A 24,139-nucleotide genomic window follows, 5' to 3' on the forward strand; every position below is an offset into this window, starting at 1 on the left:
GCTCTTAATTTCAATGGAATATAAGTTCTGGCTTACACTGATGATTATGCGTAGAATTTCTTCAAGTTGTTGGCGTTCCATGGTCGGGGGAGCGGCCTCTCGTCGAGGTCTTCCAAGTAGTAGGCCCCAGCACCCGCAATAGCTATGACTCTGTATGGTCCCTCCCAACTCTGAGCAAGCTTCCCTGCAGCTATGTCCTGCATGTTCCCCACTACCCTTCTTAACACTAGTTCCCCGGCACTGAATTCCCTGCCCTTTACATTTCGGTTGTACCTTTGGGCCAGCTTCTGCTGATACTCGGCAAGCCGTACGGTCGCGGCCTCTCTGCATTCTTCTAGCCAATCCAAATGCTCCATCATCAAGTCGGCGTTCTGTACTGGGTCAAACCCGGCGACCTGTGCACTGCATAAGCTCACCTCGGTTGGTATCACTGCTTCTACTCCGTATGTCAGAGAAAACGGGGTTTCCCCCTTGGATCTCCTAGGGGTCGTGCGGTAGGCCCACAATACACTGGGTAGCTCTTCTGCCCATCTTCCTTTTGCTCCATCCAACCTTCTCTTGAGCCCGTTCAAAATAGTCTTGTTTACTGCTTCAGCTTGGCCGTTGCTTTGCGGGTATGCCGGGGTTGAATACTTGTTTTTGATGCCGAGCTCGCTGCAAAAGGTCCGAAAAGCGTTGCTGTCAAACTGTAGCCCATTGTCTGTCACTAATGAATTCGGCACCCCAAACCTTGTGACTATGTTTTTCTATACAAATTTTTTCACGTCAGTATCCCGGATATTAGCCAAGGCTTCAGCTTCAGCCCACTTTGTGAAGTAATCTACAGCCACCAACACAAAACGGCGGTTCCCCGTTGCTCGGGGGAATGGCCCGAGGATGTCAAGCCCCCATTGTGCAAATGGCCACGGGCTGCTGACAGGATTTAGACGTCCTGCAGGCTGATGGATCATTGGGGCGTGCTTTTGACACTGTTCACAACTCCGAACGTATTCGGCGGCATCCTTCTGCATCTGTGGCCACCAAAACCCCTGTGTCATCGCTCTGTGTGCTAAAGATCGTCCCCCAGCATGCCCGCCGCACACTCCCTCATGCAGCTCGGTCAGAAGCTCTTTAACTCTTCCGGGATGTAGGCACAAGAGGTAAGGGCCTGCGAAGGACCTTCGGTACAACTTTCGGTCCGAAGACAGCCAGTACCTGGGAGCCATTCGTCGAATCTTGTTGGCCTCGGCCTCATCCTCTGGAACTTTATCTTCGGCAAGGAAGTCTATGATCGGGTTCATCCAACATGGACCAGCCACTGCCACCTGCGCAACCTCTACTCCGGCCTGGTCGGGAACACTCTTCACGCAGATGCTTGGCTCCCTTACAAGTTCTACCGTGATAAGCCTCGGTGTGTCCTCGGTAGCCGATGAAGCTAACGTGGCAAGAGAGTCAGCGTGCTTGTTTTGTGACCGGGCTACCTGGGATATCTTGACAGTTCCAAACTGGCCAATAATCTGCTTTGCCGTACTTAGATAAGCTTTCATTTGGGGATCCCGAGCCTCGAAGTCCCCAGTGATTTGATAAACAACCAGCCGAGAGTCCGAGTAGATCTCTACGTCCTTTGCGCCCAGATGCAATACTGCCCTCAACCCGGCTAGTAGGGCTTCATATTCGGCTTCGTTGTTCAAGGCTTTGAATCCCAATCTGAAGGAGTGTTCCAGTCAAATACCCTCAGGGGTGATTATGACAATGCCTGCCCCGGCCCCCATAGCATTTGATGCGCCGTCCACAAATAATCTCCACGGGCGAATCTCCGCACTACAGATTACTTTGCCTTCATTCTGGGGTGTAAATTCTGCGATGAAATCAGCGAGAACCTGTCCCTTCACCGATCTTCTAGGTCAGTACCTTATGTCAAACGATCCCAGCCGAGTCCCCCATTTGGCAGTCCGCCCTGTGAAGTCGGATCTCTTCAACAGTGTCTGCAATGGATACTCGGTGAGGACGAACACTGTGTGTGCCTGGAAGTAATGTGGTAACTTCCTCGTGGCGTGCACCAGGGTCAAAACTAACTTCTCAAGAGGCAGGTACCTTGTCTCGGCATCGACCAAGGTTTTGCTTACGTAATACACCGGCATCTGCACTCCCCGGTCCCTTAGCAACACAGCACTTACGGTATGATTGGTGACTGCAAGGTACATAAACAGATCCTCCCCGGGCTCCGGGGCCGTCAACCTCGGCGCCTTTGCCAAATACTCCTTTAGTTCTTGAAAGGCTTCATCACAGCTCTCGTCCCATCGAAACCCCTTCCACTTTTTCAGAAGCTGATAAAACGGCCGGCAACGATCGGCAAACTTGGAGATAAATTGGTTCAGGGCGGCTAACATTCCAGTGAGCACTTGCACCTCTTTGGGATTGCTTGGTGGTTTGAGACGGTTCACGGCTTCTATTTGGTCGGGGTTAGCCTCTATTCCCCGAGTAGAGATCAGATATCCCAGGAACTTTCCAGCCCCCACTCCGAAAGTGCACTTCTCGGCATTCAGGCGCAATTTGTGCCGACGTAGTATCTCGAACACTCCCCAGAGGTCTTCGGTATGCTGTGACTCGACTCTGCTTTTTACCACCATGTCATCGATATAAACTTCAACCGTGCATCCAATTTTTTCTCGGAACATTCTCGTCATCATTCGCTGATACGTAGCCCCGACGTTCTTCAATCCGAATGGCATGACCTCGTAGTGATAGTTTGCATTCGGGGAGATGAACGCTGTCTTTTCTCGGTCTTCGGGCGCCAAGGCAATCTGGTGGTAGCCCTGGAAGGCATCTAGGAAGCTCATCCTCGGGTGCCCGTAGGTTGCATCCACTAGCTGGTCAATCTTGGGTATCGGGAATGGGTCCTTGGGACATGCCTTGTTCAAGTCTGTGAAATCCACACGAACTCTCCATTTCCCGTTCTTCTTCTTCACCACGACAGTGTTTGCCAACCACTTCGGGAAGAATATCTCCTTTATGGTTCCGGCCTCCTTCAGCCGCCGCACCTCCAGGTTTACTGCATCGACGTGCTCTTTTGACGCTCTTCTCGGCTTCTGCTTCTTTGGGGGGAATAATGGATCCACGTTGAGTCTGTGGACAATGAACTCGGGATCTACGCCGGGCACTTCATACGGGCTCCATGCGAAAACATCTATGTTCTGCAACAGGAACAACAACATCTCTACCCTTTCCCGGTCATTCATGCTCGTCCCTATCTGGAAACATCTGTCAGTATCTAGGAGAATTCTTACCTTCAGCACCTCCTCGGCAACGTCCGCTCCAGTTTCCACCTGGGGTTTCTGTAATTGCTATGAATTGTATTTCTCGTTTTCCTCAGCTCGACCGAGCTGTTCCTTCTCCCACCTGACCGCGGCGACAAGGCACTGCCTCGCCACCTATTGGTTCCCCCTTACCTCGGCAATTCCATTCTCAGTAGGAAATTTTACTTTCACGTGAAGGGTGGACGGAACAGCCCCCATGGCGTGAATCCATGGCCTTCCCAGGATTACGGTGTATGGTGCGAATGATCGGACCACTATAAATGTAACCACAACTCCCTTGCCTCCCATGTCCACTAGAAGAGAGATTTGCCCCTCGGGAATTACGACTCTCCCGTCGAACGAGACCAACGGCGTGTCATACTTTGCCAAATCCTGGGTCTTTAACCCGAGCCCTTCAAAGAGGTCCGGGTACATGACGTCAGCCCCACTTCCTTGATCAATCATTACCCTCTTCACCAGGAATCCGCCTATCCGGGCTGTCACCACCAAAGCATCGTCGTGGGGTTGGACTGTCCCTTCAAAATCGTCTTCTCCGAACGAGATGGACAGCCGTCCAACTTTTTTCCTCTTGGATGATTCTCCCTCCGCGCAGGCCACTGTCAATACCCTTTTCGCCGCTGCCGCCCTTCTTGGTGCGGCATGGATGACTTTGATTATCCCCAGGGGTGGTGGAAGGGGATTCCTTTTCTGTTTGGCGCCCTGCCCGGTTTCTCGGTCAATCGAATCTGCTACAAATTCTTTCAGGTACCCGGACCTTACTAGCTGTCCGAGATGATCTTTTAATACCCGACACTGCTCGGTGGTGTGCCCCTTGTCTCTGTGATAGATGCAGTATAGGTTTTGGTTCCTCCGTGATGGGTCGCCCCCCATTTTGTTCGGCCACCTGAAGAATGGCTCATTTTTGATCCGTTCCAAGATCTTGTGCACGGGCTCTTTAAATACCACGTTAACCCCGTCGATCTACACCTCTGGTTCCTGTATTCTGAAGTCTCTTTTCGGTTTCGGCGGCAAAATGTTTTGTCGAGATCTCCCCACTAAAGGAGCCTTCCCCCTGCTTTGCAGCCAGTTATCCTCTAGGCGTTTGTACTCCTCTATGCGTCTCATTAGTTGCCTCATATCCTCGGGGGGTCTTCTCGTCAGTGACTCCCGTAATTCAGAATCTTCAGGGAGCCCCATCCTGAAGGTGCTTGCTGCAATTTTCTCGTTTCCTCCCCCAATCTCGTTGTAGAGTTCCCAGTATCGGCTGGCATAACTCCGAAGGGTTTCCTCGACCCTCATCTTCATGGAAAGTAGTGCGTCAACCGGCTGTTGCACTCGGCTGCATGTCACGAACCTGCTGCCGAATTCTTGAATCAACTCGGCGAAGCTGTGTATAGAACCCTTCCGCAGCCCATTGAACCATCTCAGTGCAGTAGAGCCGAGACTAGAGGGGAATACTTTACATATCAATGCATCGTTGTGCGCATGCAAAGACATCATGTGGATGTAATGGCTAACATGCTCCACGGGGTCTGTCCTCCCCTCATATGAATTAAATGGTGGTCGTGTGAATCTGCTCGGCATTGGGGCCCATTCAATTTCATCGGAGAATGGTGACCGGGCCGCCATTCGCAGGGCTCGGCTCATGGCGTCCATGGCGGCATTGTGGTGCAGTCGTTCCTCCGGCGATTCTGATCCTTGGTGATCGTAACCATGCGACCGTGAACGGTTCCGCCGACGACGTGGTTCCTGAGGTTGCCGGTGTGACTCTTGGGAACGCGATCGGTCTCGGGATCGCTGCGTACTAGATCGGCTGGAGCCCTCGCCCTGGTTTCTCCTTTGCTGGGGGTTGCGATTCCTCTCATGTCGCCGACCCCTTGCTTCCAGTTCTAAATCCATCATCAGTCTGCGTAACCGCTCCAGCTTTCGGTCCCTTTCGTCATACTGCCGATGCGCCGAGACGTCTGAAACCGTCCAGTGTGTCTGAGCCGACCCCTCTCCCAATCCGGACCTTTCCTCCCCTCTCGGGTGCTCCCTATCTTCCCGCCGTTTCTGCCTTCTCTCCCTCCACGTTGACCCCCGAGAAGATCCCATGGAGCCGCTCGGTGCACGCTCTCCCGAACGCTCCTCAGACATTCTTGTCGTTTGAGTCTCAGTCGAACCACAGCTTTGTAGGAGAGCCCCACGGTGGGCGCCAATTGTAAGAACCAGGTATAAGGCTTCTGGGCCTTAGATCACTTGGGCTCACAATTTATTTGTAGTGGGCTTAAGGATTTCCTACTATGAGTCGTTCTCGGCAGAGAGACTCAAAGCAACGCCCAGTTGATATTCACTCACTAGACTTTTTTCTCTCCAATTTTCTGAACCCCTTCTTCTCCCAACTTTCTTCTATTTATAGCCAAAGTAAGTGGGGAGATTATGATTACAGCCACCGTTTGTGCTACTGAAGGTCCAATATTATTTGATTTAAGTGGATGTTTAGGTGAGAGGGCGGTGCTGCATTTATGATCTTGGAACTTGATTTCATCTGGACCGATTATGTTCGGCAACTCAATCTCCTGTGCATACCACATTTTCCCGGGAACGATTCATATACCTGACCGGGAACGTTTGATCGATTACCTCTTGGAACTCAATGCCCTACACTTGTCTGTGTATTAAGGAAGCTTCAAGGAGGGCGCAGGATAGCTGGACCTTTCTACTGGGCCTGCGCCCAAGGCCAGTATGGGACTAGGCCCAAGGCCTGTGTGGGCCTGGGATCTCGGTGCTGTACAACTGGGACTGGGCCCAGGGCCTACATGGGCCAGGGATCTTGGTGCCGTACAGATATAAATGAAGAAAGTTCTTCTTGTTTTTTCTTTGCTATTTTTTGTGATGAGATATGGTGAGTAAGGAACTCGACCCTCTTTGAGAATTCAAATCCAAAATCAATCAAAATAGCAGCAAAGATTAATATACTTTTTCTTCCCAAATTAAGCCATTAAGAAATCTAAAGAATCTGTTGCACTATGTGCCGTGAGCTATATAAATAGTTTAATTGCATATATATTAAGCTTTTGTCGTTCAAGTTTGTATTCTTAAAGAAAATTATTTAGAATTTTTAGAGTAAGACTCAAAATTCCGGTCCTCTTCTCTCATTTGAATAGTAAATTTTATCATAAATTTAATATGTAAGATTCACAAAAGGACACTAAATAATTACTTATTATTTGACTTTTTGGTTCATGTATGCCGGCCTCTAAATTCTTTTGTCAATAAATGTTGCTAATTGGGCTTTTGTTTGATTGACTTTTGGGCCAATTTCTGACAACGAGAATAGACCCAAAAAACAAGAAGAAGAAGACGCATGTACACACCGCCCCATCCTTCAATAGAAAATGTATGACTACAATAATATGGTCCATATTAGTCGGAAAGTTTCTACACTTTTCATGCTTTCCTAATTAAAAAATTGACAATGTGTCGGTAAGACTTTGTCGCCATCTATTTGAGCAAAACATTATTATAACTTCTCCAAACTCCAAAGTTTGTAGGAAGAGATCTAATAAATCTTCATACAAAAAACGTACACTTTGTTTATTTCTTTTTATGACAAGTTGGTAAAAGACCAACTTGACAAGGAAATGGAATATTTTTTTTTGTATGTTTGCGTTGCGTTAACGGGTTCAAAAGAAACAGCCAAAAAAATGCCAAAGTCTCTTTAGCACTAGGTATCACCTCTTTGATTCTGGTGTTCTGTTTGTTTTTCAACTCCTTCTAATAAACAATGTACCCTTTTTATGGGAAAAAAAAGGGTACCGTTATTGCGTGTGTGGTCACTAACCTTGTCAATTTAAATTCCAATTCAATATGGTATAGAGTACCCTTGGGTAAGTTATGGTTATCTACATCATAACACAACATTTTTTTGCTAAAGTGTGTGACTCAAACCAACACATGTTTGTAAGCATCATTTAATGCCAGTCCGAGACTCTTACACTTTCACACCATAGGGGCTGAATATGGGTTATTAATAAGGGGTCAAACCCAAACTAGAGAGAAAAAATAAATTTATAATTAAAATTGTGAAACTAATAATTATTCATTAAATTCCTTAATTTTGAAATAAATCAAATGTAAACACAAAGATTGGAGCAATGTAATTGTTCTCACCTTCAGCACTATACATACGGAAACATAATAACATTAAGTCTTTTTCAATCACTATTTTGATGTGACCTCGTTGGCTCTTTCTCATTATATCTATATAATAATGAAATATTTTAGACATTTTGTATCTGGCCATTCTCTCCTATACTAATAATTTTGCATCTTCACCACGCACCCTTACTATAGTGATCACTTTATAAGTATAAATGCTTGTGGGTGTGGGGAGTAGGGGTCGGGGTTTAAGTCTTCGGCAGGAAGTTTCACACACATATACACTTGAATTAGGCTAAAGTAGAAATTCTATCTGGTATAAAAAAAAAAAAAAAAAAATTTGCATCTTCAAATCCAATCTTGCAATGACAATACCCAGACTAAGACTGACTAAGAAAGATCTCTTATTTAACCAACAGAAACTTTACCAGTTGAGGTGATATACTAATATATTGATATCATCTTCAAAAAAAATTCCATATAGAGGACCATTTTATTTTTTTTGAAAAAACAAAAAAATCCTTATTAGTCCCCTATTAGATTTTCATTAGGCAGGTCAATATGTAATGCTAAAAATTGTCAGCAGAGTAGTTCTAAAATTTTATAGGAAAATGAATATTGTACCTTAATTAGATAATTAGGCAACTCCAATAATAAATAATAAATATATATATATATATATATATTTATAAAAGAAGGTCAATCAAGTAAAAAAAAAAAAAAATTCCCTTAATTATAAGCCAACAATTTGAATACGCAGTTAATTACTACTTTCTCAGTTGGCTCCTCGAATCTTATCGACCTCAAAGGCTGAACTGCTGAAGTCAACTTGTGAAAAAAACTTCTGTTTGAAAAAAAAAAAAAAAAAAAAAATCAGAAATAAGAAAAACTTTAGAGAGAGAGAGAGAGAGAAAAAAAAGTCCCATAGTTGAGAGTTGAGAGTACTTCTATGGTTCTATATGTATCACAGTTGACTAGCCCTGCTGTGTCTACAAATGGTATATATTCTGCGTGTAGTCCACATGTCTAATAATTCAGCAAAACGTTACACATTGATTCTATTCTTGATCATATAATATAAATAAACTTAATAATTATCTCCGATTTGGTTCTCCTGAACTAATAAAGTGAAAAGAAAAGAGGAGGAATAATATTTTGGTTGAAGAGAGCTTAATATTCCTTTTCTTTAGTTTCAAAAAAAAAAAAAAAATTCCTTTTTCTTTTTCCCTTCTTCTTGGTGAATTTTATACACCACACTAAAAAGAAAAATGAAGAAGGCATTCAGCATAGAATCTCTCAAATTGCTTAACTTTAAAGTTTGATCAAAAGCTTTTGTTCTCTTTATATGTTTAATTCATAAGAATCAATGACTCTTTTGAAACTCTAAGTTAACTAACATCAATCATACATTCATATATTGAGCCACTTGACTTAGGAAGAACATGTGGTGTACAAGTTTTATTCTACTGAGTATTAAAATACAAAAAATTATGTTAGACTTAGATGATCAAAATAATTAAAAGAAGCTTTAAATTTTATTTAAAAAATTTTGAAATTTTTGGTAATAGAATTGTAGTTAGAATAGAATTTTAAATTTCTTGAAACTTTGATAACAGAGTTTTACCTAAATCAAACTATCATAATTGTGGGGGGACGAGGATCCCAAAATAGGTAAATAGGCGGTCAAGGTTATTTCCGAAGAGCTAAAGTCCGAAAAGATGATCTAGGGCGATGATCTCATGGTTTGAAGGGAGATTGGGGTAACTTACTTGATAAAGACTCCAAGGACATACCTCGGACCTCAGATGGATGAGCACTAGTTGTATAAAGGGGACAAAGCTAAACCGTCAGAAAGGAAAGAAAACTGACTTGACACGAAGTATGAGAAAGATGAAGGAAGAGGATATAGAAGCCATCCCCTCTGCATTAATTAAAGGGCAACCACTTCTCTGGCAGCATTAATGAGGAAGTGACTGTGAACAGTGGAGGCATAGCTAAGATTTTAGTGTAAATCTTGCAAGTATGTTCCAGATGGGACAAGTATTCTAGGAATTTGATCCCAACCCTCCAAGTGTAGAATCCAGATGCATTTGAGTTGGATATATAAAGCAAGAAAAACATCTGGAGAGAGGAGGAAAAAGGAGAAAAACAATAGAGCAAAAAAAGAAAGGAAGAGAATTCTGTAATACCTTCCTCCGATTAGACCCAAGGATCCACAATTGTGTTTTTTTTTTAATCAACATTCAAGTTGAACATCAATGAAATCAGCATCTCTTCTTTCTTAGTTCTATGACATAAGCTTACTTAATCTTAGCAATTGGTATTACAAAAGTAGACTTGACTTCCCATCTCTAAAGAAATGAATTGTGACAGCATATAGCAAAAATCATCATTTAAGTCTTTAAGTTATTTTTCCGCTTTTTTGCTCACCAGAATAATCATAGTTGAACTAGAATTTATAATTTTTTGAAATTTAAGCAACAAAGTTATAATAACTAATGGTTGTGTAGTCACTTGTTCCAAATAGAAGATGATCATACGACATAATCACGACTTTTAAGACCAATTTTTTGTTTAATGAAGAGTTATTAGAAACAAATTAAATAATTATATATATAATAAATTAACATACAATTTTACAATAAAAAATTTCATATAATCTTTATTTGTTAACAACTTATCATCACCACAAACATGGAAAGAGGGGGACTTGGAGTAGGGGGAGCATGGCCCCCCTTAATTATTTTAAATATATATATATATATATATATGTGTGTGTGTGTGTGGGTATATATAGGCACTACTTTTAGCAATTTTGTTCTATAAAATCACATTTTGCCCCTCTTAACATTATCATTGATTCTTTTAAGAGTACTACTCTAGCCACAAACTTTTGTATAACATTTTTACAAATTGTTGAGGTAGTAAAATTTTATTGGTTTGCATCTGAGCCCATCACTTATATCACATTTTTACATACTAATAACTATTCACCACATTTATAATTTGTAAAAAAGTTTGTAATTCTAACATTTATTTCCTCATTTTAAATGTTAGATCTAAAATTGAAGGCAAAATAAACAAGCCCAAAAATTTTACCCAAAACAAACAACCTAACTCTTAAAAAAATTTTAAACAAAATAATTTTGTCCATACTTGGATGCACACATAAAAAACACAAAAAAAAAAAAAAACCCCATTAGCTGTTAAGTAACCGAGCTAGAAACTAGAGCCGCCGCACGCAACCACCAACAAATCTACCCTCCTTAACTTCAAGCCTTGGCTTCATCCCTAACAACAAATTCAATCCTCGCCATTCTTTTAGTCTCTTGTCACAAATCTACAAATGCCTAGTCCCATGCCGTTTTCACCGTCAACTATTTTGCAATAGAGTTACACATAAATATCATATGTTTCTCATGGGACAATAATAAAAAAGAAAAAAAAAAGAAACAAAATAAATATATATAAAAAAATTCCCTCCTCTATCTACCCACTAATATTTATAATTAAATATATAAATATCAATTAAGAGTGTAGCCACATGCTAATTACTATATATTAGATATTTGAAAAATATATGGATGCTATGTGAAGGTGTTAGGAAACACAAGCGTCGACTATTTTGACTAGTCACACCCTTTTGAGTAGGGCTAATGTTCTTTTACCATTTATGTATAAAAACATATAAAATAATTAGACTTATTACACATGTTTTGTGCATGTAATAATGCAATTTTTTATTTATTTCATTTATTGTTATAATGTTTAAAAGTGATATATAAATAATTTTGTATTTTTTTAAAGAAAGTAACATGGAATAATATCTAAAAATAAGATAGAGAATTAGAAATATTGTCCTAAATTTTAAGTCAAATAGAGAAGATAAATGAAAAAGTCTAAAACTTAAGAATAACAAATTACTCTTTTAATCAGTTTGTGTTTTTTAATTTATAATTATTTAACTACAAGATAAATGTATTTTAGAGTGTTTAAGAATTTGTGTGAGAGTATTTTAGTACTCAAAATGTTGAAACTCAAATAGAGAATCCTTTTTTTTTTTTTGGAAAAAAATCTTGTTATTAATAATACTAGCCTCATTGAAATTTTGAATTTTAAAATAAAAAGTGTTAATTCTTTTTTCTTTTCTTTTTTGAGAATGAAAAAGCGGTAATTCATAAGAGAAGATAAAAGAAAAAAAAATCTAAAACTTAGGATTTTTTTAAAAAAAAAAATAGTAAATTACTCTATTAATCAGTTTTTATTTTTAAATTTAAAATTATTTAACTAAAGAATATGAGTATTTTTTAGAGTTTAAAAATTTATGTGAGGATATTTTAGTAAGCAAAATAATGAAACCCAAGCAAAGAATCATGTTATTAATAGTATAGTTTGATATAATATTTATTTAATTAAAATGAATAAAAATAAAATAGTGAATTTGTGTATGATAAATACCATATTTGTTCTTTCTCAAAAAAAACAAAAACCATATTTGGATGAAAGGTACTACGTCTATAACATTTTTACATGATTTATTGTAAATCATAGGTGGTTAGTTGTTATTGGTTTAAATTTGAACCTAACACTAAGATTACTTTTTTGTCCCTAACAATAATACCCACTAACAATCTGCCACATAAAATTTCTTGAAAAGCCTTCCAAAAAAGGGTGTGAACATATAATTTCTCTATTTGCATTGCCTCGCAGAAACAGCTGTCTCACATGCCGTTTCACAAAACATCAGTTATATAATCTTTGAGAACTCAGAGATACGCACAAACACAACCACCAACACACACATCAAAATCAGGTTTACAGTTTCAACAAAAACCAAAAAAAAAAAATCAGTTTACAATGCTAAAAACATCCTCAAAACCACAAGACATGGCTCAAGAACTCCCTGTCACAACCGCCACAGCCACAGCCAGAGTCCCAAACACAAAGAAGCTAACTTTGATACCACTCATATTTCTCATCTACTTTGAAGTAGCAGGCGGGCCTTATGGAGAGGAGCCAGCAGTCAAAGCAGCGGGACCCCTTTTCGCTATCATTGGTTTCATGGTGTTTCCATTCATTTGGAGTGTCCCTGAAGCTCTTGTCACTGCAGAGCTCTCCACTGCTTATCCTGGAAACGGTGGCTTTGTTATATGGGCAGACCGTGCCTTTGGCCCTTTCTGGGGTTCACTTATGGGCACATGGAAATTCCTCAGTGGTGTTATCAATGTTGCTGCTTTTCCTGTTCTTTGCATAGACTATATGAAGCAGCTTATTCCTGCTTTAGGATCTGGCTTGCCTAGGTACCTTGCAATTCTTTGCTCTACTTTGGGCCTTTCTTTTCTTAACTATACTGGTGTGACAATTGTTGGTTATGCTGCTGTGGCACTTGCTGCTATTTCACTTTTGCCATTTATACTCATCACCTTGATTGCACTCCCAAAGATTAGGCCTCATAGGTGGCTCAGTTTGGGACAGCAGGGTGTTAAGAAAGATTGGAACTTGTTCTTCAACACCCTTTTTTGGAACTTGAATTTCTGGGACAATGTTAGTACTTTGGCTGGAGAAGTTGATCACCCCCAGAAAACTTTTCCAAAGGCTCTTTTTATTTCTGTGATTTTCACTTGCTTGGCTTACTTGTTTCCACTTTTGGCTGTCATCGGGGCTCTTTCTGTGGATCAAACTGAATGGGAAGCTGGGTTTATGGCCCAGGCTGCAGAATTGATTGCCGGGAAATGGTTGAAAATCTTTCTTGAAGTTGGTGCTGTGTTATCAGCAATTGGGCTTTTTGAAGCCCAGTTAAGCAGTAGTGCTTTCCAACTTCTGGGTATGGCTGATATTGGATCTTTGCCTAAGTTTTTTGGTCTAAGGTCTAAATGGTTCAACACCCCTTGGGTTGGAATTTTGTTATCAACTTCAATTTCACTAGGGGTTTCATACATGAATTTCACAGACATTATATCCTCAGCCAATTTCTTGTACAGTTTGAGCATGTTATTAGAGTTTTCTTCATTTGTATGGTTGAGAAGGAAGTTCCCAATGTTGAAGAGGCCTTACCGGGTCCCATTGAGGCTGCCAATGCTGGTGTTTATGTGTTTGGTACCATGTACTTTTCTAGTAGTGATAATGGCTGTTGCTACAAAAAAAGTTTATTTGGTGAGTGCTATAATGACTGTTGCTGGGATAGGATGGTACTTCCTAATGAAACTTTGCAAGTCAAAGAAGTGGCTAAAATTCAACATTGATGGTGAAGTTGGTGTAGTAGAAAACGACCAGGATAGGGCGGTTGGTCATTTATGACAAACTTGACACTTATGGCGTGCATTCCACTAGAAAGAAATGAAAGTCTGAAGTCTGGGATTGAAGCTTTTTTGAATGAACATTCAACTAATTGTGTGGACGCACACTTGGATTTGAGTATGCAAATTTGAGATCCACAATTGAATGATTTTACTTGCAGGTTATATGTAAAAAAATTTAGTGACATCACGAGTGTTAGTACTCTCTTGCTATCTTTGCAGGTATTGAGTCCTTCAGTCCATATGTAATTTGGTAGCAGCAATTATAAGGAAATCTGGATTTACTTTTGTTTTTTTTTTTTTTTTTTTGGTGAGAAGTAACTTTTGTGAGTTAGTAAAGTAAGAAAAAGAAAAAAAGGTTGAGGTAAATTGACTCATTGTTGTAAAATTTGTGTTCTCTTTTATATAAATTTGTGCTTTCTTTTTGGGGCAAATTGTCTGCATAAGTAGCCGTCCAGTTACAACTGTGACTATTTAATTCATGCGTCCACACAAAGCCATATAGAATGGAATGATATTTCACATTTGACTATGAAGATACTGTGGAATCTGGGGCCATAGTTTAAACCTGATTAATTGATAAATTATTGGACATGCAGTGCAGTTTGAGGCAACAAAAATCATTTTAGATTTTTGTTTATTGGTCAACATCATATGAATTGGTCATGGGAGTTGGACAAAATGTATGGAACCCAAGTTTGAATAATAATAGAATAATTGAATTCCTAGCTGGATTCTCGAATCTGATTGCCTTGTGCAGCTTTCACCACTTCACGTCAGCTTGAAAAGAATTCCACAAAACTGTATCATATAGAGCATTGAAAATTACATTTAGGGTCTGTTTGGATAGAACTTATTTTGCTGAAACTGAAAACTTAAAACTTAAAACACTGTAGCAAAATAATTTTTAAATATGTGAATAGTACCGTGGGACCCATTTTTAATGAAAAAGTTGATAAAAAGTGAAATTTGTGGATCCGTAAACAGTGCACGAATACACTGTTCACGGACAAAAAGTCAACAAGTGCGGCTAAAAAAAAAAAAAAAAAAAAAAAAAAAACTGAAACGCAGGAACGCAAAACGTAGACGCAAAAAATCTCAATACAAACACACACTTAGATTTGAATGAAATAGAGGTTGGATTTATATATTAAAAAGAAAATGAAGGTTACAATGTACTTGACTATTCTGAGTCACAGTATCAAGAAATTATTAGGTTTACTAGGAAGACTATTGACGTGGTTCTACTTGACCTCCCAATTAATAAAATGCTATTATTAATGCAAATGTAATATTATTTAGTAATTTTAATTTTTTATTCCTTGTGCTGATTAGGAAGCCCACAGATACATTTGCATATCATATAGAGCATTGAAAATTACATTTAGATCTCTCTCAAAAAAAAAAAAAAACATTTAGATTTGAATGAAATAGAGGTTGGATTTATATATTAAAAAGAAAATGAAGTTACAATGTACTTGACTATTCTGAGCCACAGTATCAAGAAATTATTAGGTCTACTAGAAAGATTGTTGACGTCGTCTTACTTGACCTCCTAATTAATAAAATGCTGTTATTAATGCAAATGTAACATTATCTGGTAATTCTAATTTTTTATTCCTTGTGCTGATTAGGAAGCCCACACATACATTTGCATAAATGACATCATTTCATTGGTCAAGGAGGACCACATCAGCAGTCCTCTGAGTATAAATAATAATTTCTCGTATTATGGATCACATAAATTGAAGATTACCTCCAAATTTGGTTCTCCTAAACAATACTTAAAAAAGGAAAGGAATAATAGCTGAGTTGAAGATAGAAATATGCCCTTAACATAAGCATTTGGCATAAAATCTCCTTCATCTTTACTTCAAGGTTGATACTTGATATTAATTTTGTTCAATAATCAGTCCATCATATTCCTGTGATGTGTCTCCTTTCCTTTATTCTTTTCTAGATTCTTTTAAGACTGATTCTTCTAATCTATTTGAGGAACTTTGTGCAAATAATTTTCTCTTGAAGGTAGAACATAAATATTTGAGTGCCTCCTCAAATTATATGTGAAAACTGAAAAGTTGTTCAATTTCGAAAAATGGGTGGAGGATTAAGACTTAGTCTGATCATTACCATAGAAGCATCTGCCTGCTAAGGAAAGGAACCAAATTTACAAGTTACAACCAACTTCATAAAGAAAAAGAACCTCAGCCACGATAACATTGAAAAGAGCTAACTTTCAAGTTATTAGGACATTGGAGTTCCATTTATTATCGTGCAGCGTCACCAAAAGTCTTGTAACTCACTGACAAGGAAGGTTTTGATTTAAATCTCCCATCCCAATTGTTGTCACTATCAAAAAAAAAAAAAAAAAAAAAAAACCAACAGCATGTGGGAAAGAGGCATAAAATCACTCACTTTGTTAGCTTCTAAACTCTATAATTCACTTGAATCTCTTCGTTTACAGTTTATACTTATAAATATTTATACAATTCTAACCATTTCAATGATTTTTCATACACTAATTTTCACTTAAAGGTTTCTAATTTACTAATTTTGCTTCCCATCGATACAGATGTGACACAAATCATTAATACAAAGTTTGTTATAAGATAATTTCCCTTCTTCGCAATGTGATGTGAATCTTTGATTCTGCTTAGACTTCAAAAAAAAAAAAAAGGTAAAATATTATTTTCATCCCTAAATTTTTATAAAAGTTTGTTTTTCGTCCATAAATTTTCAAAAGTTCGTTTTTCGTCCCTGAACTTTACAAAACGTTTTACTTTTCATCCTTCCATCTATGTTCGTTAATTTATGTCCTATGTAGCCTAATAGAATGATGACGTGGTATCTGACTTGCACCAAATGATTTTATTTATAAAATTATGGACATATGGCGAAGAGTTATTGGAACACATGGATTAAATATTTTGTGATATGACATCCTTACAAACTAACGAGGCATTTAAAAAAAAAATTCCAGCTCATATTTATGTTAAGAATTTATTAGGATTTAAAATAAAAACTTAAAACACCAAAACATTAAAAGAAAGAATCAAAAATCCAGTTCAAGTTGTCCATCTCCAACGACGTTCAACCAAAACTTCCCAGATCTTTCATTCGTTTTTGATGTTTTTTTTTTTTTTTTTTTTTTTTTTTTTTTTTTTTTTTGTAGGTTTTAGCATTAGCTTCTATTATCTTATGATTAAGTTTTGGATCATTAAGGTGTTATATATTGTGAGGCGGGAACAGAGGAAGGGGTTTTTTTTTTCTTCTATTTTTTGAGAAAACGCCAGATCTTCTTGTAGCGTAGACTGGTGTACAAGTGAGGGCAGATTTTTTATGGACAAGGATGAAAGTCTTTGTAATTTGTAAAGGCTACTGTTTATTGGTTGCTAACAAACCCACTACTTTGTTGTCATTGTCATCATCTTCTTGTTTCTCTAGTGCTCTCCTTCTTGTTTCTCTAGTGCTCATCATCATTGCAAAAAAGGATGAACATTTGGATTGATTGAAATGAAACCAATGAGGACATGGGTGGGTGGTGCAAACAGCAAGAGATTGGAGGAGATGAATAGTTGGCTTAAATTAGGGATTTTGATATTTTGGTGTTTTAAATTTTTATTTTAAATCTAGATAAATTCTTACATTAAAATTTGACATATTATTATTATTATTATTTTTATTTTTATTTTTAATCTTTTTATGCCAATAACTCTTTGCCATGTGTCCATAATTTTGTAAATAAAATAATTCGGTCTAAGTTAGATATCACATCATCACTCTGTTAGGCCATATAGAACATAAACTAACAGACATAGACAAAATGATGGAAAGTAAAAAGTTTTGTGAAGTTTATGGAAGAAAAACAAACTTTTATAAAAGTTTAGGGACGAAAATAATATTTTACCAAAAAAAAAAAAAACTTGAGCTGTCCTACCTCTTGGGCATGACCTAAAGCTTTTTAATTGAGTGTTATTTTGTGCTTTGGGCCCAATTTTAACTGACCACGGGGTGAGATCATTATTATTATTATTAGTCATAGGTCCACGCAAAGTAAGACAGTTACAATTTTTTGTTTAGTAAAATGTTTGGTGATTTTTCCATCCACGCATCATAGTTATCAACACCTTCTCAAAAAAAAAAAAAAAAAAAGTTATCAACATAAAAAGCTTATTTATTGTGGCATTGTTTTGTCACATTAACTATTTTGAGTACTTGAATGAAAACAAATATATGATTATTCTTGTTAGAGAATAAAAAGGACAATAAATTTATTTATAAAAAAAAATTTCCTACTATGGTATGTTGAAAAACTTATACTTTGCAAGATGAGCTTCACAATCTTCATGTGAAATGGAATTCCATTGAATAACTTACACATTGCAATATTGTAGATTATAACACTTAACATAATATCATAAATCTTCAAATATCTTATCCCTTTATTAAAAAAAAGTCCTCAATTGGTCTTCAAATTCAAATTATATCATAACAAAGCATTAAAATTGTGTAACTCACTCAAAAACTAAAATTAATTTAAGCTAAGGGGAAAAAAAGATCATAAAGAAAGATATTACCTCAAATCATTAAATTAAATGATTAATGTGGGGTCGGGGAGCTTATGATCCGGCCCACGCTCTATCCGGGCTCAGGGCCCGTGTCGAGGAGGTCGTGTGCCGAGGACGAATGATCGAAGGCCGAGGTGTCAAGGGGAACAGCTGAGGACTACCTTGTCCTCGGCACTCCAGGACTTCAATGGGGAGAGCAACGTCTTGATGAAGGCTATCCCCAAATAGCCCCCTGAAGGGGATGTGAGTGGAATGGAGCCCACGTGGAGGTACGGTGCAAAATTGGTTCAAGGAAAGTACGTCCCCTCCGTATTAAATGCACCCGCCAGCGCCCTGATCATGTTAATGAGAAAAGACGCTTGGGCGGTGTAACTTCGATCATCGCAACTAATAGAAAGTGAGAGGGGACAGCTGATGGGATGGGTACAGAAGTAAGCACCTGCCTGACCAACAAGTGGAGGGCTAAGATCAATCAAGAAGGACTATATAATGTAAAGGTTAGTGCACCAAAAGGCTGGATGGGAAAAATGGCAAAAAACTAGAGCCTCCCAGCCCGCCTCCAAGAGAAAGACTCCCAGGGCGAACACGATTTAAACCATGTATGAACACCACGAAAAACCCGCCGTTTGGTGACTAAGGTCTAGCCTTTCAAACTCACGCTCTACAAGTGATATTGTTTGGGCCTTTTTACGTGCGAACCCAACGCTGTTACGGTTCGTTACAAATCGAGTCCTTACAATTAAAAATAATAATATTACTCTTTGTCATCTTGGACCGAAGTGGATCCAAATGGACCAAAGAGGACTGAATGTACGAAATGGACCTAAGTGGACTGAATGGACCGACATGAACTGCATAGACCGAATTGGACCAAAATGGACCGAACTAAACCGAAATGGACTAAAATGGATTGAAGTAGACTGAATGGACTGAATCGAGCTAAATGGACCGAAATAAACTGAATTGACCAAAATGGACCAAATTTAAAGGCACAGTAACAATCCTAGACATTAATCTTGGGAAGTAAGTGATATAAATTTCTTGTATAGTTCCTTAGGTTCGCCACTAAATTCAACTATGTGATTACACTAACAATGACCAATACTCACACCATTAAATTTAATTATTTTTCGGGAAAAATAATATTGTTCATATTACACCGCCAACACAAACACATCAATCAATCAATCATCAATATATATATATATATATATATATATATATATATATAAAAGTAGAGATCTCATGTGGGAAAGTATGAGGTTTTGTCAAATGACGCATTTTATAAAAAAATAATTGAAATATCCTCAAGTGCTATATAAGAGATAAGAACAAATTAAATATTGATTTTTTTGTTTCATTTGGTTCAATGTTTTAGGAGTTTTCTAATTAAAATATAAATGTTCTTTGTATCTTTTAGTTCAATATTTCAAGACTATTCCTTCCTCACATATACACAAAGAATTATTTGCATTTCAATTCACCATTTTCACCTCTTGCACTTCTACTATTTTATATATACTTACCCATAGCCCTTCATGCCATCCCATGTCACAATAAACCAAAAATGATTTCATTTACTTTCAATATTTTGATGATACCTACCTACCTCTTTCATTCTTGTCTCGATCATCTAATCCTAACCCGTATGAGTTGGCTACAACCAAAGAAGGGGGGCATGCATTTTATATTAAGTGACAACGGCAATTAAGATTTTGATATTAAGGTCAAACGTTGTAGATTTGTGGGTTTTGTAAAAAATGTGATTAATTGTGAGTGTTTGGGAGATGTATTTTGTTTTAGAATTAAGGAGAAAGAGAAAGACACATTTTATATTAACATTTATTTTACAATATTCCTCCAAAGTTTAGTATTTTTTTTTTCCTCTTTACTTGAACTGAATAATTATAATGGATATGTATGTGCAATTTATAATTGTTTCTTCTTATGATGAACTCATTACTAACAAAATTGTATAACAATTATGTTATAATATATGTACAAAATTCTCTAAAACCATCTTACATAAAATATTACTACAACATTATCCGTGCATCGCATGGACAACTTAGTTGTTGAATTTAATTGAAGAACTTAAGATATATACACCTAAACTAATAAACTATAACTAAGTTTGGCTCAATGAGATTCTAAAAATTAAAAAAAAAAAAAAAATGAAGAAGAAGAAGAAGAAAAAGAAGAAGGTTTTCCACAATGAGAAAAATAAGTATTAAATTGCCACAAGCCTTGACTAAGATGCTGGATCATTAAAACCATACTTCACAATCCCAAATGCTACTGCCATAGTATACTTCATATTTCATAATACTCAATGCTACTGTAATACTGGGCTATGATATGGGTAGCTTAATTTGTTGCTCCATTTCCTTGAAAATCCAAGTTCTATAATGCCGCATAGTGGGCACAGATTGTTTCACATTCATTAGTGTCCACACTATTTTATAGCATCTCCACATTCTTTTATTTGTGTAAAATGTGGATATTTACATGAAAATATAGACTCTGAAATATTTCACATCAAGGAGTGCGATACAATATTCACAGCATCTCACATTCCCTACAGTGTAACTTTTGAAGGGAATACTCATTTATTTTTTATTATTCATTATTATTTAAAAAAAAGAAATTCTATGCTGTGGGGCTAGAGAACTTATGACCAGGCCCACTATCCACTAGGGCCCAGGGCCCGTGCTGAGGGGGGTAATTGCCGAGGACGAGTAGGAAAAGACCAAATAGCCTAGAGACACAGCCGAGGATGACCCTGCCCTCGGCATCCCAAGACTTCGAAGGGAAGAATGACATGCCATCAAAGGCAGTCTCCAAAAGGCCCCCAGGAGAAGAGGCGAGTAGAATGGGACCCAAGTGGGGGTACGGTGTGGAGGTGGTTCAAGGTAAATACGTCCCTTCCGCATTGAATGCATCCACAAATGTCCTAACCATATTAATGAGAAAAGACGCCTGAACAGTGTGGCTTCGGTTATTGCAACTAACAAAAAGCAAGGGGAGGCGCCTGATGGGACATATACTTGAATCGGCACCTGCCTAATCAACAGGTGGAGGGCCAGGATCAGCCAAGAAGGGCTATATAATGTGAAGACTGATGCGCCAAAGGAAGGAGGCTGGGAAAAAGGGCCAAAAACCAGAGCCTCCCAGACCGACTCAAGGAGAAAGACTCCCCGAGCGAACACGATTTAGTTCTGTATGAACTCCACCACTATCCACCGTACGGTGACCAAGGCCTAACCTTTCAAACTCACGCTCTACAAATGATATTGTTTGGGCCTTTTTATGTGCGAACCCAATATCATTTTGGGTTGTTACAAATCGAGTCCTTACAATTGGCACCATTTGTGGGAAAGACTTGTGTGTTGGCACAGGCGGTGGGTCGAGAAAGTTCCCCCCCATCATTTCCAACAGCCTGTTGTAGTGTCCTAACATAAAGTTCCACTAGGGGCTACGTTTCTTCAATAAGGGCTACGTTTTGAAGCGTCAGTAGTGCGGATGGTTCTAGGGGCTTAGCCGAGGAGCTAATCCCCCCAAAAACCAATGTCCCACACCTTGGCCGAAGGGCTAATCTCCCCATACTTAAAGATTAAGTTTTGGACAGAACCAAGGTATTGCATGGTCCTCGGATTCAAACCTATGGGAAAACCAATTACTCAAAAATCAAGTTTTGGACAGAACCAAGATATTGCATGGTCCTCGAACTCAAACCTATGGGGAAACCAACTACGTAAAAATCAAGTTTTGGACAGAACCAAGGTATTGTATGGTCCGAGGACTCAAACCTATGGGGAAACCAACTACTCAAAAATCAAGTTTTGGACAGAACCAAGGTATTGCATGGTTCTCGGACTCAAACCTATGGGGAAACCAACTACTTAAAAATCAAGTTTTGGACAGAACCAAGGTATTGCATGGTCCTCGGACTCAAACCTATGGGGAAACCAACTACTTAAAGGAAATCTGGATACTAAGTTGGACTTAACAATACACGAGACATCTCGGATGATGCCTATATCTCCATTGAAAGAGGTTCAGCCACGAGTTCAATGCCCTATAGGTGCGGGTAAGCTAACGTTCCAAAACATGATTCTAAATATATCGCATGCATAACCATTCATACATGTTAAGATAATTAGTTCAAAAATCATAAATAATAGTAAGTATCGACGAGGGCAACTAACATGTAATCAAAAGGAAAAAGGAAGAAAAGAATTTCATATATGTGTTCAACAGGTTCAAACTACAAGCAAACTACAAAGTTTTCAAAATAAAAGAGAAACTAGTTAATCATTAAACTAAAAACAAATACGGAGGCTGGCCGGGGTTTCTACTTCTTCAATTCTGTGTCGGCCATATCCTGGGAAGGCAGAACAGGACTAGCTTCGACGCCTTGGAAGACAGTCCCTTTTGGGGAAGACTGAGCAGGATCGGTGTCGGTACTCTTGGGGACCTCAGCGTGGGGAATTGCCTGCAGGGGCTGGGCAAGTATGGCTGGCTCTTCGACATCAGGGATCTGAGCGCTAACCATAGGCTTGGCATCCTCTTTGGTCACCTCAGGATCCATACTTTCAGGTGCTTCTATCACATCATGAAGCTCTCCCCCTTTAAGTGACTTGCCAGGAGGGACGCTGATTTGTGTAGCTTCTGACTGAGTAACCCCTGCCTCGTGTTGATCGCTCACAGCCTCGGAGCTGGCGGAGGCGGCCTCACGGATGGTTGGAGGGTAAAATATGCTCTCCACCTTCCATAAATCAGACGAAGCATCCACCCCAGCTCGCTTTAAGGCCTCTTCCCAAACCTGTGAGCAGTATAGCCTGCACACCCCGGGAATTTGGGCTTTAAGGGAGGCTTGGGTTTCAGCTACCCCCGTATTGTAACCCTCATCCTCGGCCTTGTCCCTAGCAACTTCGGCCTCGTTTCTGGCAAACTCAGCCTCCTGCTTGGCCCTCATGGCTTCATCTCGGGCATACTCCGCCACACCTTTAGCATTCTCTGCCGTGATCAGTCTTTTTTTCAAATCACTGATCTGCTCCTTGGCTATTTGCAACTGATACTCGACTTCGAGTAGACATTTTGTCTGTTCCTTGGCCTGTTTTTGGGCGCCATCTAAACCTGCCGAGGCGCTATCCCTCTCTCGGATAGCCTCCTTTAAGGCATCCTTAGCCTTTGCGAGGTCATCCTCTGAAGCTTTGAGAGTTCGCGCGGCGTCTATACGTTTGGAGCGTTCATTCTCGGCGGCCTTACTCTGCTTGTTAACTTCCTCCTCCATCCTATAGGTGGCCTGGAGAGCCTGTCAAGTGAGATAAATACATCGTGAGTGACAGACCGAGAGCAAGAGTTAATAAAGTTTTAGGTTTCAAGAGCCTTACCATGCCCAAGTACCTCTTTATACCGAGGAAAACCTCCTGCATCCTCATTTTCTTCAACTCATCCACGTCGGTGGGAAGTAGCATGGTTCTCCCTAATGCGTCGGCCACATAACCACCCTCGCCATCTCCAAGGTCCCTCATGGACGCGGTTTCCAGCAGTGGTCCCTCGTGGAGCATTGGGGCGGGAAGCTAGGCGCTTGGCAAGGATTGGGTTTCGATCCCCTTCCCCTTGCTTTGGGCGGATTGGGTTTCGATCTCTTTACCCTTACTTTGGTGCCCAATTTTTAATTGTTTCACACGCGGGGCTTCATTCCTCTCTTTAGAAGATTGAGATTTTCCCCCGTCCATGGCTTCTTTGCCCTTAGGACTCCTCTTTCTCTTTGAGTTAGTGGGCTCCGGCCGAGGAGGCAGACCTGTTTGGGGAGGAACAGGAAGTTTGGGGCGGGGAGATTATGGCTGCGATT

The 24,139-nt window shown here is 39.3% G+C and overlaps 2 protein-coding genes across 2 annotated transcripts; one reads left to right on the forward strand and one right to left on the reverse strand.

The window, feature by feature from the left end:
* The first annotated feature begins 12,114 nt into the window (after window positions 1-12,114).
* On the forward strand, window positions 12,115-13,999 carry LOC115977185 (probable polyamine transporter At3g13620). The gene has a single exon (XM_031098890.1). It carries the CDS (start codon window positions 12,273-12,275, stop codon window positions 13,710-13,712), a length of 1,440 nt encoding a protein of 479 aa, XP_030954750.1. The 5' UTR covers window positions 12,115-12,272; the 3' UTR covers window positions 13,713-13,999.
* Window positions 14,000-22,633: 8,634 nt separating this feature from the next.
* LOC115994521 lies at window positions 22,634-23,575 on the reverse strand. The gene has a single exon (XM_031118712.1). The coding sequence runs from the start codon at window positions 23,573-23,575 to the stop codon at window positions 22,634-22,636; it is 942 nt and encodes a 313-aa protein (XP_030974572.1).
* Window positions 23,576-24,139: the final 564 nt, after the last annotated feature.

Source organism: Quercus lobata, chromosome 1 (genome assembly GCF_001633185.2).
Source record: "Quercus lobata isolate SW786 chromosome 1, ValleyOak3.0 Primary Assembly, whole genome shotgun sequence".
NCBI lineage: Eukaryota > Viridiplantae > Streptophyta > Magnoliopsida > Fagales > Fagaceae > Quercus > Quercus lobata.